General features: G+C 31.9%; 1 protein-coding gene across 1 annotated transcript in view; it reads left to right on the forward strand.

Annotated features, from left to right (window-relative positions):
- Positions 1-17,252, forward strand: part of LOC127739058 (putative lipid scramblase CLPTM1) — a 28,500-nt gene that overhangs the window by 5,120 nt on the left and 6,128 nt on the right. The window contains exons 2-11 of the mRNA XM_052250629.1: positions 233-394; positions 2,664-2,822; positions 6,833-6,950; positions 8,714-8,799; positions 9,964-10,081; positions 10,276-10,378; positions 11,262-11,406; positions 12,127-12,220; positions 13,267-13,457; positions 14,072-14,167. Coding sequence (XP_052106589.1) covers positions 233-394; positions 2,664-2,822; positions 6,833-6,950; positions 8,714-8,799; positions 9,964-10,081; positions 10,276-10,378; positions 11,262-11,406; positions 12,127-12,220; positions 13,267-13,457; positions 14,072-14,167 — 1,272 coding nt within the window. The remainder of the gene's footprint in view (positions 1-232; positions 395-2,663; positions 2,823-6,832; positions 6,951-8,713; positions 8,800-9,963; positions 10,082-10,275; positions 10,379-11,261; positions 11,407-12,126; positions 12,221-13,266; positions 13,458-14,071; positions 14,168-17,252) is intronic.

The raw sequence follows: 17,252 nt of genomic DNA on the forward strand, positions 1-17,252 counted from the left end.
GTGTTAATATTAAGTACATGTATTAAACATTTGGTATAATTCTTATTCTTTGAAAAGTTTTGTAATTGATGCATACATGTAGATTCATATTGGCAGCTTATGACTAAGCCAATTACCCTTATAACTTGGAGTCAGATGAAACATACATTCTAATTCATTGTAAAGTTTGATTACATATAACGTGTATAAGTGAAAAGGATGATGCTTAATGATCTTTTTGTATTTTCAACAGAGACCTGGTTTCTTTGGAACCTTGAAGACATTAGTGGTACGAATGCTATTTATTTATATGATAAGTAGTTTTTTCCGAAGGTCATCAACCCCTACAACAGGAACAGAAGGACAACCTGAAAAACAATATTCACAGAATCTATATCCAAAGAACTTGCAGATGGTAAATATACAAATTGTTATGATAAATAAAAGCAATATGCAAAATTCATGATCACATTCCTTTTGAAATGTTTTTACACATAAATCTAAAAAATTTCGACTCCAGAAAATACTCTGGGAAATAGATCGAGATCAATGCAATAAAACTACAAATGTAGTTATAAAAAATAAGAAGATGTGGTATAATTGCCAATGAGACAACTCTCCACCAGAGACCAAATGACATAGAAGTAAACTATAGGTCCTGGTACAGCTTTCATCAATGAGCAAAACCCATACCACATAGTCAGCTATAAAAGGACCCGAAATAACAATTGTAAAACAATTCAAACGAGAAAACTAACAGCCTGATTTAGCACAGGTTTCAACCAAAATGCAATAAATTTCAACTTTGAAAAGTGAGTTGCAGGGCAGATAATAAAAATGTTCTAATTGGCTTTACAGTAATGGAAAGAGATGAAACGTGAAACTAATTAATTTTAAACTATAAATATATATAAAAAAAAAATTGTACAATCATCTTGCATTATCATTTTGACAATTCAGTGTTCTCCCCAGGATTTTAGGATAGCACCAGGGTAACGCGTGTGGACAGCTTGGTGAAATATTTCATACAATCAGTTGTGTCGGGTCAGGTCGCGTCGCTTAGCTCTATTTCTAGTTACTGTAGTTTTTATGTCTCTTGTTTTGTTTTAATACTGTGGGACTGTGTTATGTAGACATTGAGTCAGAAAATTATTGGTAAAAAAGAAGTAAATCAAAAAACAGTTTGTATACTGTAATATTTTTTTTAAATAAATAAATTATGATTCATAATAAAATATTCATCTGAATTTAAAGTATTTAAATCTTTTATAAAATCCAAAATCAATAAAAATAAAATATCATTCAAAAGAGAACAAAAATGTTTAATTTAAAAAACTTTCTAGTTTCTAGAAAGAAAGTTGTTGTATGTGAAAGGATTCCTGTCATAAGAAGATATAAAATTAACAAGAACAATTGCAAATATTGTTTCATTATTTGAACCAGTTTCTATCTTAGATTTTAATAAAAAGAAATTTTTCATAAATTTTAGAACATTTTGCCATAGATTTCATGTAAATATTAACCTTTCTTGTCTTTGGTGATAATCAAACATAGATACAGACTTAATACTGCACTGAAATCTAAATCTTTATTTGTTATGAACCATTTAAAAAAAAATTCCTAAATCTATAAATTTATCTTTGGTCTATAGATTTATAAGTAACCATATTCAATGTCAACAACTAAGTCTCCCTATTTTCCCGCCTAAATGACAGGAAGTAGATATAAATAGAATTAACATGTGCTTATGGATAAAATTTGCAAGATTACTTCTGTTATTCATTAATTATGGATATAGATATCCAGTTTGAAGGTACAGTCATGCATTTTATTTATAAAATAGAATAGATTGCAATTAATTGTAAATAAACTTGAATATTCTACGTGAACTAACTGGGTCATGTGATACTACAGTTTGAAACCCGACTATCATGCAATAACTATGTCATAATTAAAGAAAATATTGGCCATGGTTTAATCAGAGACATATAATACTATAATATAAGAATTGAGAAATGTATAATTGTCAATTATATGTAATGAGCCACCTTTATGATGTACAAAAAATGTACCTATCGGGTCAAGAGACTGTTTGTGTACAAAGTATTTGCCGACTTGTCACAGGTCAGTGCTTGGGTGGTGAGTGAAGCCATAAAATAGTTATCTGTGATCATAAAGTTATGAACTCTTAATTAAAACATAAAACAATCATGTTACAAGTGTTAATTACATCGATTAAATCCAATCAACAAGGTTAACCTCATAAGGTAAATCGATCACGTGATGTAAACAATCTGTGTTGAACTGGTTTGAACTGGTCAAATTTCACCTGGAATTTTATACTGCACGGAAAAGATTTAACAAGTCGTTTAAAACTTTACCGATTTGCGATTTTTTAACTGAAAATTTTAGCACCACGGAAAAAAATTATACATCGCGGTAAGAACGATACCACCACGGTAAAAATTATACATCGTGGGCCCACGGTCCTTTAAGGGCCTGGGGAGAACACTGCAATTTAAAACAGTTACATCAGCTTTTTGTCTCTTTGTTAATATTCTGTATTATATAATTAAAAAGGAAACAAAATATACTTCAAATATTTATATTATAGATATTTGAAGTATATTTTGTGCCTTTTTAAATTTTCATGAAATACATATTTAGACATCTTATCATTTCAGGACTTATATATGTACTTATCTGAACAAGAGACGTTCACAGACTTTGACAATGAAAATGCATTAGTTTGGAAAAAGACAGGTCTGATGTATGGTGATTGGACCAGTGGACCGAATGGAGATGGATCTTATGAAAAATCTATGGAGATAGATACACCAGAGGTAAGAAGAGATCTTTTTGCCTCGCCTGCAAAGAAAGTCACGGAAAGTGAAACAAAGGTGTTGCTTTTTCCAGCAGTGTAGGATGTGTCAATAATTGTTATATTTCTGCTAAAATCAGTTTGATAGGAACTACTAGTGATAGATCAATGATATTTTCTATAAAGTTGCATTACTATCAATACATATCAGTTTGACGACTATTTTGAGGCCCTGTCCCCATAGGTCATGCTCCAGTGACTGAATTAATTAGCTATTTTTATACGACCGCAAACAAATTTTGTGGTCGTATATTGGTATGACGTTGGCGTCGTCGTCTTCCAAAGACACATTAGTTTTCGCACTCTAACTTTAGTTTAAGTGAATGGATCTCTATGAAATTTTACCATAAGATCCAATACCACAAAAGGAAGGTTGGGATTGATTTTGGGGGTTATGGTATCAACAGTTCAGGAATAAGGGGCCAAAAATAAGCATTTTTGTAACTTCCAGACATAACTTGTCTGGTAGTGTATGGATCTCTCTGACATTGTACCACAAGGTTCCATATCACAAAGGGAATGCTGGGATTTATTTTGGGGGTAATTGCCTCAAAATTTTAGGAATTAGGGGCCAAAAAAGGGGCAAATAACAAGCATTTTTCTAGTTTCACGATAATTACTTGTGTGTAAGTGTATGGATCTTTCTGAAATTGTACTACAAGGTTCCATATCACAAAGGGAAAGCTGGAATTGAGTTTGGGGGTAATTGCCCAAAACGTTTAGGAATAAGGGGCCAAAATAAGCATTTTTCTAGTTTCCAGACAATAACTTGTGTTCAAGTGTATTGATCTCTCTGAAATTGTACTGCAAGGTACCATACCACAAAGGGAAGGCTGGGATTGAGTTTGGGGGTGATGTATCATAAGGGGGTTCAAAAAATTTGGGGGAAGGAATTTTTTTTTCTTTAAAATTTTCCATTTTAAATTGGTTATTTCTGATTTATATATAAAAGCAAATAATAATGATATGGTTTGAATAGGTAAATTAAAAAAATTTTAGTTCTTAGACCACATTCATTCTGTGTCAGAAACCTATGCTGTGTCAAATATTTAATCACAATCCAAATTCAGTGCTGTATCAAGCTTGAATGTTGTGTCCATACTTGCCCCAACTGTTCAGGGTTCGACCTCTGCGGTCGTATCAAGCTGCGCCCAGCGGAGCATTTTATCAATATTGAGTTTTCTGCTTAAGGTCAGTTTGATAAGAACTACTTGTGATAGATCAATGATATTTTCTATAATATAATAAGTTGCATTACTATCAGTTCATATCAATTTGATGAGTATTTCGAGGACTGACCCCTATGTCATGGTCCAGCAACTTTGAATCAATTAGCTGTTGCTGTTCATCATGTCTATCAGATTGTCTTTTTTTTTTTATTTTCTGCCAACAGGCGACTTATCTCTGTGTCAACAGTTTATGGATCTTTTTTCTTTGCTTTAGACCTTTGATTTCTATTTTTAATCTTGTCTAATGAAAAATTATTCCAATAGCATTTTCAAATATAGCAATATGTAATTGCATGTTTTTATACGACTGCAAAAAAATTTTGCTGTCGTATATTGGTATCACGTCGGCGTCGTCCGAAGACATTTAGTTTCCAGACAATAACTTTATTTAAGTGTGTGGATCTCTAAATAATTTAACCAAAAGGTTCAATACCACAAAAGGAAGGTTGGGATTGAATTTTGGGGGTGATGGTCCCAACCGTTTAGGAAAAAGGGGCCAAAACAAGCATTTTTCTAGTTTCAGGACAATAACTTGTGTATAAGTATTTTAATTGCTCTGAAATTGTACCACAAGGTTCAATACCACAAGTAGAAGGTTGGGATTCATTTTGGAAACACATTTACTAAGTATTGCGCATCAGCACAGTGTATTGCACAACAGCAAGAAATCTTCAATTGAATATAAATTCAAATCATACAACCAATTTCAAGTTCTTTGACTACATTTATTCTGTGTCAGAAACCTATAATGTGTCAAATATTTAATTACAATCCAAATTCAGACCTGTATCAAGCTTGAATATTATGTCCATTTTTGCCCAAACTGTTCAGGGTTGGACCTCTGCGGTCATATCCAGCTGCACTCGGCTAAGCAGTTTATTGAGGTTTAATATAAATCTTTTATTTTAGAAGTGTTTTTAATTGCCAGTCATGACCTAAACTGAAAGCTATTTGTCCTTAACAGCAGATTGGGATTTAGGACAAATTAAGTTTTTTTTATGCCCCCCCCCCCCCTTAGCGGAGGGAGCATAAAGTTTTACCCTTGTCCGTACGTAGTCCCAAAATTGGTTTCCATTCTCTAACTTTAGTTTGCCTAGACCAAATATTATAAAACTTATACACAATGCTTATTACCACAAAACACAGATCGAGTTTGAATTTTGGTGGCATCACTTTAACCGTTCTAGAGTTATGCCCCTTTACAAATGGAAAAATTGCTAAATTTTTTGTTTCCGTTCTCTAACTTCAATTTGCCTTAACCAAACATTATGAAACTATACACAATGCTTATTACCACAAAACACAGATCAAGTTTGAATTTTGGTGGTGTCACTTTTACTGTTCTAGAGTTATGCCCCTTTACAAATGGAGAAATTGCTAAATTTTTCGTTTACGTTCTCAAACTTCAGTTTGCCTTAACCAAATGTTATGAAACTTATACACAATGCTTATAACCACAAAACACAGATCAAGTTTGAATTTTGGTGGTGTCACTTTTGCCGTTCTAGAGTTATGCCTCTCTACAAATGGAAAAATTGCTGAATTTTTCGTTTCCATTCTCTTACTTTAGTTTGCCTCAACCAAATGTTATGAAACGTATACACAATGCTTATTACCACAAAACTCAGATCAAGTACAAATTTGGGTAGCATCACTTTTACAGTTCTTGAGTTACATCCCTTTATAACATTATATGCAAGCGGGGGCATCATCTGTGTCCCATGGACACATTCCCCATTTATACAGAAATAATTTCAGTCATTTCATTGAGATCGGGTTCTTTAATCACCATTTTGCACTTGTTTTTGTTTTGTTATCCCTTTCCTGTAATAAAACTGCCACTCCAGTATAATATGATATTCCTGAGGGCCCTCCTAATAATCATTTTAATGCCTCCAGGAAATAATGGCTAATGATCACTGATCACTTTTTACCCCAATTCACACCTGACAGTGATCCCAAGCTCAGAACTAATATTATAAAGAAATAAAAAATCCATTTAAACTTTCTTAATTATTTTATTACTTTTCAGCAAAGACAATCGTCAATTCTGATCTAAAAATTAAAACATGATTTAATTTACGTAGAAAAAAGTAATGTTTCACAGGTCAAACGTATGCTTGATTTACTATCTAATCTTATATGCATGTTAAATTGCAAAATAATTTCATGTTAATTTAAAGAGCGCAACGAGTATCTGTTTTATTCAAACACTTTTAAAGGTAATAAAATAAAATAAATCTGTGATTTCCTGTCGATTTAATAAACAGAACGAAACCCGGAAATGAATCTGGAATTACTTGTACTTTTGTATTTCTAAATTCTAGTTTTAATTTCGTCTTCAAAATCGAAAGAAACGTTAGCGATGTCTGAGAAATTTACCATTTTGAGACATTAAAATCATTTCAATTTTAAACTGTTGCATTCCATAAACCGTTTTTTTTGGGGAAAAAAGTAAGTTAATGCGATGAAACAGTCAATACAAGTTCGTATTTTTAAGTCTTCTCAAAATGACTGAAATTGTGTGAAATCCCCCATCCTCCAAAACAAACCCATACCCCCATCGACCCCCAAATAAGTTGAAATTACAAAACCCCATCAAAGTTTCAGAATCTATATCCACTAATAAGTATAATGGACACACAGTACACTTACATCCCTTGCCTAGGCTTAATGGTGCATTTTAACATTGTTGTAATACTTTTGGAATTTTATCTTATATGACTGAATTATTTTATTTCAGAGTGTCCAGAACAATGGTTCTATATACCTGCATGTATATTTTGTAAAAGAAGGGAAATCTCCGAATCCAAAAGATAAATTAAAATATCTGAAGAAGTATACAGTATATAATACAAAAAGTAAGTCAATGTCATACTAAAAATTAGTCAAAATGATACAGGATGTTAGTCAACAGAGTTCGAGAGAAGTGGTGGTCTGAAGGTTTTGACCAACATTTTGCAAAGGTCTGACACAATTTTGTTAATGTGCAATCAAATCAATAGTGAGGACCAGCAGATTTTCTTGAAGCACCACCAGGGAAAAATGAGGAAACACAAAACAGTGAACTACTGACAGTAAATCATATGCAGTACATAATACTGAAAGTTAGTCATGCATGCAAGTTGTTAAATAACAGTTTAAAAAATATCTCAAGCAAAGTCTTACTTACAAAATTTACTGCATTAAAATTTAAAGTGTTCTCCCAGATAAACTAACAGGAAACGCTCATAGCCTAGTGTTTGGAAAACGAAATGTGTTAATGGATAAGGAGCTATAGAACCAAAAAGGGACCTTAATACAAGATCAACTTAGGGCTATTCCAAAATTGAGCATGGTGGGGAATGAAAGGCACTCAAATTGATTAATAGTAGATAAATGTATTTTCCTTAGAACTTTGTAAGAATTATTTATATAAGTAAAATGAAAATTTTATATTATTGGTGGTTAGGATCTAAAAAAAGGTGCCACCTGTGTGTTTAATTCTAGAATAACCCTTATTTATGGGGAAATTGGAACCTTAGTCAAATTTAACAAAAAAATCAATTTAGAATGATCAAAATGTATGTTAGTATGCAGTACATAATACCTGTCACACATTCATATATATGCAATACTATGGAAATATATAATTCCTGGGAAATATTTATATATAGAACTTCCTGTAAGAAGGGTCTTTGATAAGGCCAAAAAAAATATATGTCTGTTTACGGTTACCCGACCGACCCTACTTTTGAGCGCCAACCCTAAGTCATTTTATTTTTGTCGTAAAGTGAAAAGTAAACTGAACTTATGTCAAAAGTAAAGTTAGTGTTGCCAATAATATAAATCAATCGCCTGATACATCCCAATGTTCACAATCATGAATATGATAGCTGTTTTAAGGAAATTCGTGACTCGTGTGATGATATAAACACTTTGCCGCCATTTTTTTCCCAACCAATAACCAAGGGAAATAATCAAATCATTAAAAATACGGGTAAACTAGGCCCATGATCAACTCCGACCACGACAAGATGAAAACCGCATGGCTCAAAATCATGTCACAAAAAAATAAAATGAAAAAATAAATAAAATGGAAATACCGACCTACCTACCCTATTTTTTTTAAAGTATGTAACCTTAAACAGACATATATTTTTTTTGGCCTAATTGAAATTCTTTATTATGGCATAAAGTTGAAATAAATTATTTTGGGAAAAATATACAATTGCCTGCAGACAGTCAGTACATCTGTTGTAAATAGTTTATATATATCATGTATATGTTCACTTCAGTAGGCATTTGTTGTCTGCATCCTAAAAGTGCTTTGTGAAAGGAATAATTGCAGTAACATGAGTACAATCCAAAGTTAAAAATTTACCAGTTTTGTTTGCTTGCAGTGAAAATGTTGTATGAAGCATTTTCAGACCCATTGTTGGCCTTCGGCTGTTGTCTGCTCTTTGGTCGGGTTGTTGTCTCTTTGACATATTCCCTATTTCCATTCTCAATTTTATTTTTTGCTTCTTGTTATTTTTGCATAGTCAAGGCTACACCCAACAATATTCTACAAGCAATTCCATATAATTTGTAGATATGCAGAAGTATATGTTCCCCAAATATATGTTTATATTTGTAATTTTAGGATTGAACAAGTTTAAAAAGAGAAAATTTCAGAATACTGTGAACTTGTTGACGGGTGAAACAGACGTTCACCCAGATCTTATAAAGGTAAACACAAACTGCAGTATATAAAACCTATCCAAGAAATGAAAAAAAATAGACAATGTTGTTGAATTTGACAACATGTTATTTATTTCAACACACAAGATTCGTTTTAGCCTTGTTGATATTGGGAAGATTTTTTATTGCAAAATAGATTTCTTTGAAGGGATGTTCCAGATCTGATTGTATTGGGGTTGGAAAGTACTTGCTTGTAATGTGGTTTGATGGGTGGTGAAATACTGGAGATTGATTAAGAATATAGCCTGGACAATTATAGGAAATAATCAGTTAAAATATTATAAATCGTAGAGTAAAATGCCTTCTGTCCCCATATATTTATTGCTGGAATAGCTTGAACCAAAAATCAAGAGATGTGCAAAAAAGGAAACTTTAAAGCATGGATGTTTAAAACAGTTCTGATATTTACCACCGAATACCAGTGGTTGAAAAATATGAAAGGTGTTGAATTCAAAAAGATGTCAAATTAAATAATAATATTAATAGATTTTCCAGCTTACTTAAAGCATGTATGCTATTAGTTTGAAGAAAAAATTCTGTATGGTACATGTATCTGAAGAACTGTTTTGCTTGCGAAAATAAAAAAAAAATCATTAAAAATTATTCCTAACAAAAGAAGTAAAAAGTTAATGCATTGAACTAGGTTACACAAAGCTTAAGCTTAATTGAAAATTTTCTGTTCATTGAAAATGTTTTTTAAAGTTTTAACTTGATTTTATAAAAAGACAAAAGAGTTGCTTTATTCAAAAGCCTCTGTGGTTTTTGTGGTATCATGAAAGCAGCAATTGTAGGAGGTTGTGGGTTCAAACTGTGTGCTTGTCAAACCTAAGACTTCAAATTGTATTAACTTCTTTTCCACCAAGCATGCAGCACTAAAGAGTAAGAGCAACATTTGGTAAAGCTCAAAGAGTCCGAATAATGTGTACAGGTAGGGTGACATGTCCCCCTGTGGACTGCAACCTTGTTAGCTAGCACACTAAAAATTGAGCTCTGAATGCAGGTATAGTATAAAGCAAGGTGTACACATATCACATTGATATTTTATAAACCATTTATGTATGCAGTAGTTTCCACTGGCAACTGAGCATCCATCCATCATCATCATCATTAGCATACCATATATGTTTCAAGTGTTTTATTTATGCATTTCAGAAAGAGAATATGTCTGCCTATGAGATTTTATCACACTGGCACCCCAACTTAACTATAAATATGATGGATGACCACACCCCATGGGCAAGAGGAAGTCTACCGGCACCACTGGATGAATGTAAGTTGTATGTCATCCCTCGAGATCCTCAACTGTAAATAGTCTGGCAACCCTGTCTTATTCTTCTTCTGCATTACTAGGTCTATTTTGAATACAAACAATTGTGTAAAATCTAGGCTGAACTTTGTCATAAATTTGAATTTATTGAATCAAGGATTAAATTATTCATTATTAATTGTATTTTTATTTAACAGATATTGAATTTGTTCCTGGTGGAGAATTCTACTATCCTGTCATATATTTCAATGACTACTGGAATTTAAACACAGAGTATCAACCATTGAATGATACAGTCAAGTAAGTAATTGAATGAGTTATCCCCCCCTTAATTTATCTGGTCGTCCATTTAAATCATCATTGAAATTCAACCACAGATTGACTGACTAATTTGTGGCATAGCAAATATAATTCATTTTAAATGATAATATCCTTACCAAGTCTCCTGTTTTAATGAGCACTTGAATCTAGACAGGGGATACCACTCTATTAATAATATAGATCGGTCAGTCTTACATATAAGTTATATACATATATACATATAACCAGAACCACATATATATTTGTATTTGGCCTAATCAATTCAGCTATTTGGTTTTAGTTTGCACTCATCAAGTGCAGGAGGTCAGGTTCAACCAAGTCAGGTCAAACAAAAGCCCTAAAATTGGTATTTGCAGCAGGTTAAAAAAAAAAACATCTAAAAAAACCTAGTAAGAAAGGTGTTCATATTCATATCGTAATGGTCCACAACATGCATGAAATATTTGGCAAACAACAATCAGTCAAACAATCCTATTCCATCAACATGTTATAAATCCGTCTCAGCATGTCAGTCTAGTACAAAGCAGGGTTTCTTTTCACATCACATTAACAAATTCTTGTCATGAATATGCATTTAATTTGCCACTGAATGTTTAACAGCAATTAATCATTATCATCAACATAATTACCAACTAAAGATTAAGCAACAATTTTTTAATTTCCCTGACTTTTTCACTGTTCAAATAGTGTTTGACACCCACGCATAGTTTAGATTTCATAAGGTAATCCCTGGGTTCCATGTATGATTTTATGGAACTGCCCTAAATCATTTTTCAATTGCAGAGAAAAGTTAAGAGAGCATTATACGTAAAAGCCTTACTTCAATTGTTAATTGTAAATATTTTTATTTATTTTATTTTAGAAAGTTGAACCTGACCTTGACTTATTCTCCTATCTCTCTGCTAAGATGGCAGATGTATGCTGCACAGAACATGAGGAGTAAGTGGTACTCCATGTTAGGAGCAGATTTCATGGAAGATTCTGATAATGATCAAGACTCCTTAAAGGTGAGAGTTAGATAAATGGATGGATTGTATTTGATACCTAACATGGTAATATGGGTACTGCCTATCTGATACTTCAAATTTGAATTTAATGTTGAAATTTCAGTTTTTCTCAGATGCATTATTATCCAAAAGTTAGCTCAGAGGTCAAACATGATTTTAAATTTTCTATTTTCTGCTTCTCAGCACAGCCTAAAGAAGTATGAGAAAAGACTTGCTTCACTAGTATTATCTGGTCATTGATTATAGCCATGTGCATTCATTGTCCATGTGTGTTTGTCTGCATACCTGGGTTTAGATTAAAGTAAGGTATTGAATGATGTCTATTCTTTGAAAATTGATGCATTTGGATAGTAATTTTTGTTGTCATAACAACATGAACAATGACAACTTTTTTTATTGCCATATATATTTAGTGAAGATCATGAACCACTTTCTATCAGCTATCCACTGTAAATTCTGAAATCTTTGTTAGGTTTATATTAATGTGAATAATGGGACTGGGTGAGTATCAAAATAATAAGAACTCGCATTCTGATAATTGATACAAATATCTGTATTATAATTTTCCTGAAATTGCAATAATTAATCTCACATTTATGTCCATTCTTCAAAAATAGTAATAATAAATGCACACAATAATTTCTGAATTGATATCTTACCTTTATCTCAGTAGCTTTCTAATCAGATTACAGAGGATGATTTTTTTACTTTTTCTTCCAGACTGCCATTATAGAGACTAATCCTTATTTGTTGGCTATGACCATAATTGTGTCCATTGTTCACAGTGTGTTTGAATTCCTGGCTTTTAAGAATGGTAAGAAACAAAATGTAACTTTTGAAAGTATACTTTAAATTTTAAAGGTACTCTGTATTTAAATTTGCTATGAAAACAAAATGCAAAAATATAGGAGGTTATATCATTGTCATTGATGTAGTCATTGAAAATGAAAAAAATATGATAACCAAAAAGAATCAATTAATCAGTAGAGAAAGAAAGAAATAATGAGGCATGCTTTGACCCAAAAGGTTTGCTTACAAATTATGGTTACAAGGAGGAGAAAACATATCCAGACTTGGAGAGTAAACTACTAGCTGTGTATGCTGTCAAATATTTACATTATTTATTTATATAATTACCAATCACAAAAGCATTTTGATCACAATAGAAAACATATCACACAGTGAAAGTGTGAAAATAAACATGTTAAATACCAGTTAAGTTCCTGTGATCAACATAACAAAAATAATTAACACAAAATACAGTATCTATTGACAATTGGATTTGATAATTAATGGCTGGCATGTTAAGGGCTATTCCATTAAAATGTATGTTGGAGGGTAGGAAGGGACCTTCAAAATATCCCTACAACCAAGAACCATTTTTTTTAGATATTTTTGCAAAACGGTAATAGAGGCATACTGAAAAAAGACCCATGACCGACATTCAATAAATAAACTTCCCTTCCTACCCTCCCATATACATTTTAATGGAATAGCCCTAAATGTTATTATATAATTATAGCCTTTGTGTAACATCTGCACATTTATAATTTAAATCCTATTGCAAAATTTTCTTTATATATCTTAAGACACATGTAAGATATAATGACCAAAACATAAAAATAAAGTTCTGTAAAATCAGAAATTATTGTGAGGTTTTTATTACTGCGAATGATATGACTCACATTCCGATATCTGATACATATATTTGTATGCAGATTTTCCTGAAATTGCAATAAATAATCTCACATTTCTGTCCATTTTTCAAAATCGCAATAATGAATGCACGCAATAATTTCTGAATTTACAGTTATCAGTTAAAGGTAGGATATATATAAGACATATCTTCCTCCTTTTCAGATATCCAGTTTTGGAGGAACAGAAAGTCGTTAGAGGGTCTATCTGTCAGATCTGTCTTTTTCAATGTCTTCCAATCAATTATTGTTGTATTATATGTCCAAGATAATGAAACAAATATGATGGTTCGAATCAGTATCTTCATCGGTCTAATTATAGAAATATGGAAAATACAGAAAGTTATAACAATAAAGGTATGTTACTATGGAAACAAGCATGAAGGTCTCTACATTGTTTTCTGATGGCAGTCAAGGTTGGCTAAAAGAATAGTCGATACTAATAATGACCAGGTCATTGGTTAATACTGACAAAATCGGGTCAATACTGTTCAATTGAAATTTTGAGTTGTCATTGCTATAAAACATCTCTCTATTTGGTCAGTTACTGTTATTCATGATATTATAAAAGTGTTTAAGTAAATATTAGCCATTTGAATGTTCTCTTTTTCTCTACAGACGTTATATTAATTTAAATAAAAGATGGACAGTGAATTGAAATGGAAAACAACCTGTCAAATTAAATAGGATACTTTCATTCTTAATTTAAACAGATTTGAAGAATATTAAATTTCTTTTCTCTCTCACATTATAATCTATGAGACAAAAGTTCTCTTGTTCATAAAAATCTGAATGTATTTTTATTTTTCCAACCTGTCAAATTATATAGGATACTTTCATTCCTAATTTAAACAGATTTGAGGAATAACAAATTTCTTTTCTCGCACATTATAATCCAGAAGACAAAGGTTCTCCGGATTGTAAAAATTTATAAGATTTTTCTGTATTTGTAAGGTTCATTTTATTTTCAGCTTGATCGTGAAAATCCATTATTTGGAGTAATACCAAGGCCCACTTTTGAAGATAAATCTACATATACACAATCTCATACTAAAGAATATGATATGGTAAGATTACTATAGGTTATCGGTAAGATTATTTTAGATGATCGGTAGTCCCTATTTCTCATCAACCTGCTAAGCTCATCATAAAATCCCACCCTTAACAAATTCTTTGTTTGATGTTACCTACCCATGACTTGTAGGGTTTGTAGGTAGGTAGGGATTTTTTTTTTGGCCAACGACATAAGTTACATTTTGTAGACAAGAAAACAAAATTAGAGTATGAAAAAAACTTTTAAAAATTTTTTTAAACGATTTGTGTCATAAAATTTTTCGGGTAGGCTGCTTTTTAGGTGTGTAGGAAGGCACATTAAACAATTTTGATTTGATTTTTTGGCCACCCTTTTTGCTTTGAAATGTGTCTTAACAGGCCTTTATGAATCTGATAAGAACTTATTTATATACCGACCATCAATTATTTACCAAAACTTATCAAATCTTCTTTCAGTTGGCTTGTAAAACAAAACGAAAACTATTATTTACATCATGAGAACATCACCAATGAAACCTCATAATAGATATAAGAAGATGTGGTATAAGACAACTCTCCATCCAAGTCACAATTTGTAATAGTAAACCATTATAGGTTAAAGTACGGCCTTCAACACGGAGCCTAGGCTTACACCGCACAGCAAGCTATAAAGGGCCCCAAAAATGACTAGTGTAAAACCATTCAAACAGGAAAACCAACGGTCTAATCTATATAAAAAACAAGAAACGAGAAACACTTATGAACCACATCAACAAACGACAACATAAATCTATAATCAGATTTTCTTTGTGTAGTTATTAGGGGGGGGGGGGGGGGGGGGAAATTAGCAGAAGAAACCAAGGGAACGATAAAAATGTCATATGGCGATTAAAACAGACAGTCCCGTGGCCAAAAAGTAAATGTACGAAAAAGATGAACAATAATCCACAAAACACTATACACAGAACTAAAAACTGAGCAATATGAACCACACCAAAAACCAGGGGTAATCTCATGTTCTTTAGAAGATGTATTCTGCTGGACATATTTTTAAGCTTATTGGAATCATTCACAAATAAAAATATTGTAGAAAATCTTTAAATTTTGATCTCTACATTTTCATCATAAGACATTTCTGAGCAGAAGTGGTAAATTTTTATACGACCGCAAAAAAATTTTTGTGGTCGTATATTGGTATGACATTGGCGTCGTCGTCATTGTCGTCCGAAGACGCATTAGTTTTCGCACTCTAACTTTAGTTTAAGCGAATGGATCTCTATGAAATTTTACCATAAGGTTCAATACCACAAAAGGAAGGTGGGGATTGATTTTGGGGGTTATGGTACCAACAGTTGAGGAATTAGGGGCCAAAAAGGGGCCAAAAATAAGCATTTTCTAGTTTCCAGACAATAACTGTGGAACGGTGTATGGATCTCTCTGAAATTATACTACAAGTTTCCATACGACAAAGGGATGGTTAGGATTTGCTTTGAGGGGTTATGGCTCAAACCGTTTAAGAATTAGGGGCAAAAAAGGGGGAAAAACAAGGTTGTCCTGGTTAATGGACAAATACTTTAGTACAAAACATAATTTAAAGCAGTGTAAGGGAGATAAATCAAATACATCATTGAAATTATCTCCCTTACACTGCTTTTAAATTATGTATAAAGTAATGGTTAATGAACAATTAAGATAATTTAAAACAGTGTAAGGGAGGTAATCCAAATACAACGTTTTGGTTACTTCCCTTACACTGCTTTTAAATTATGTTTAAAGAAATGCATATTTATAAAGGAAGACCAGTAAAAATATCTGCAAATGTTGCATCTTTTTTTTTTACAAAAAAATCCATATGAAAGATTTGACACTATATTTTAAATTCTATTATAAAATAGATTAAGTTAGCACTATGGTAAATTTAAATGGGTAATTATGGTTTGGGGGAAAAAATGGGGGGGGGGGGGGTAAAAAGAAATTGTGGGGGGTCAATTTTTTCTCATTTCAGATTTCAGAAATTAAAAAGAATTATTCTTCAAATATTATTTTTTTTTCAAATTTCAAATATTGAAAAATTTCAAGAAGTAATCTTTAATTGCACAGTATGGCGCATTAGATTTATGCCGAATCTAACGATGTATTTAGATTTTTAATTTTGGATCCAGTTTTCAAATTGGTCTACATTAAGGTCCAAAGGGTCCAAAATTAAAATTTGTTTGATTTTAACAAAAATTGAATATATGGGGTTCTTTGATATGCTGAATCTTACCTTGTATTTAGATTTTTTATTTGTGGGCCCGCTATCAAATTGGTTCATATTGAGGTCAAAAGGGTCCAAAATCAAACTTTGTTTGATTTCATCAAAAATTGAATTATTGGGGTTCTTTGATATGCCAAATCTAACCGTGTTTTTAGATTTTTAATTTTGGGTCCCGTTTTTTAAATTGGTCTACATTAAGGTCCAAAGGGTCCAAAATTAAACTTAGTTTGATTTTAACAAAAAATGAATTCTTGGGGTACTTTGATATGCTGAATCTAAACATGTGTTTAGATTTTTGATTATGGGACCAGTTTTCAAGTTTTTCCAAGTTGGGGTCCAAAATTAAACTTTGTTTGATTTCAACAAAAATTGAATATATGGGGTTCTTTGATATGCTGAATCTAACCATGTATTTTGATTTTGGACATTGGACCATAATAGGTAAATTAAAAAAAAAATTGAAGTTCTTAGACCACATTCTTTCTGTGTCAGAAACCTATGCTGTGTCAAATATTTAATCACAATCCAAATTCAGAGCTGTATCAAGCTTTAATGTTGTGTCCATACTTGCCCCAACTGTTCAGGGTTCGACCTCTGCGGTCGTATCAAGCTGCGCCCAGCGAAGCATTTTATTAATGTTTAGAATTAATTTTCAAGAATGGAGATTTTTGTTCATCCTTGGCCCAGTAGTCACTGACATGATTTATTACAAATTTTTCTAAAATTTTCCAATGATGAATTTAGAAATTATATATTATTAAACTAAGGCTTCGACTCCCACAGGTAAAGTTGACCTTTGATTGTTTGGTTCTGTTTTTTCCTTAAAGATCCATTTTTTGTCACATAGATCCTCAAGTATTTAG

The sequence above is a fragment of the Mytilus californianus genome, unplaced genomic scaffold, assembly GCF_021869535.1.
Source record: "Mytilus californianus isolate M0D057914Y unplaced genomic scaffold, xbMytCali1.0.p SCAF_4, whole genome shotgun sequence".
In the NCBI taxonomy this organism is placed as follows: Eukaryota; Metazoa; Mollusca; class Bivalvia; order Mytilida; family Mytilidae; genus Mytilus; species Mytilus californianus.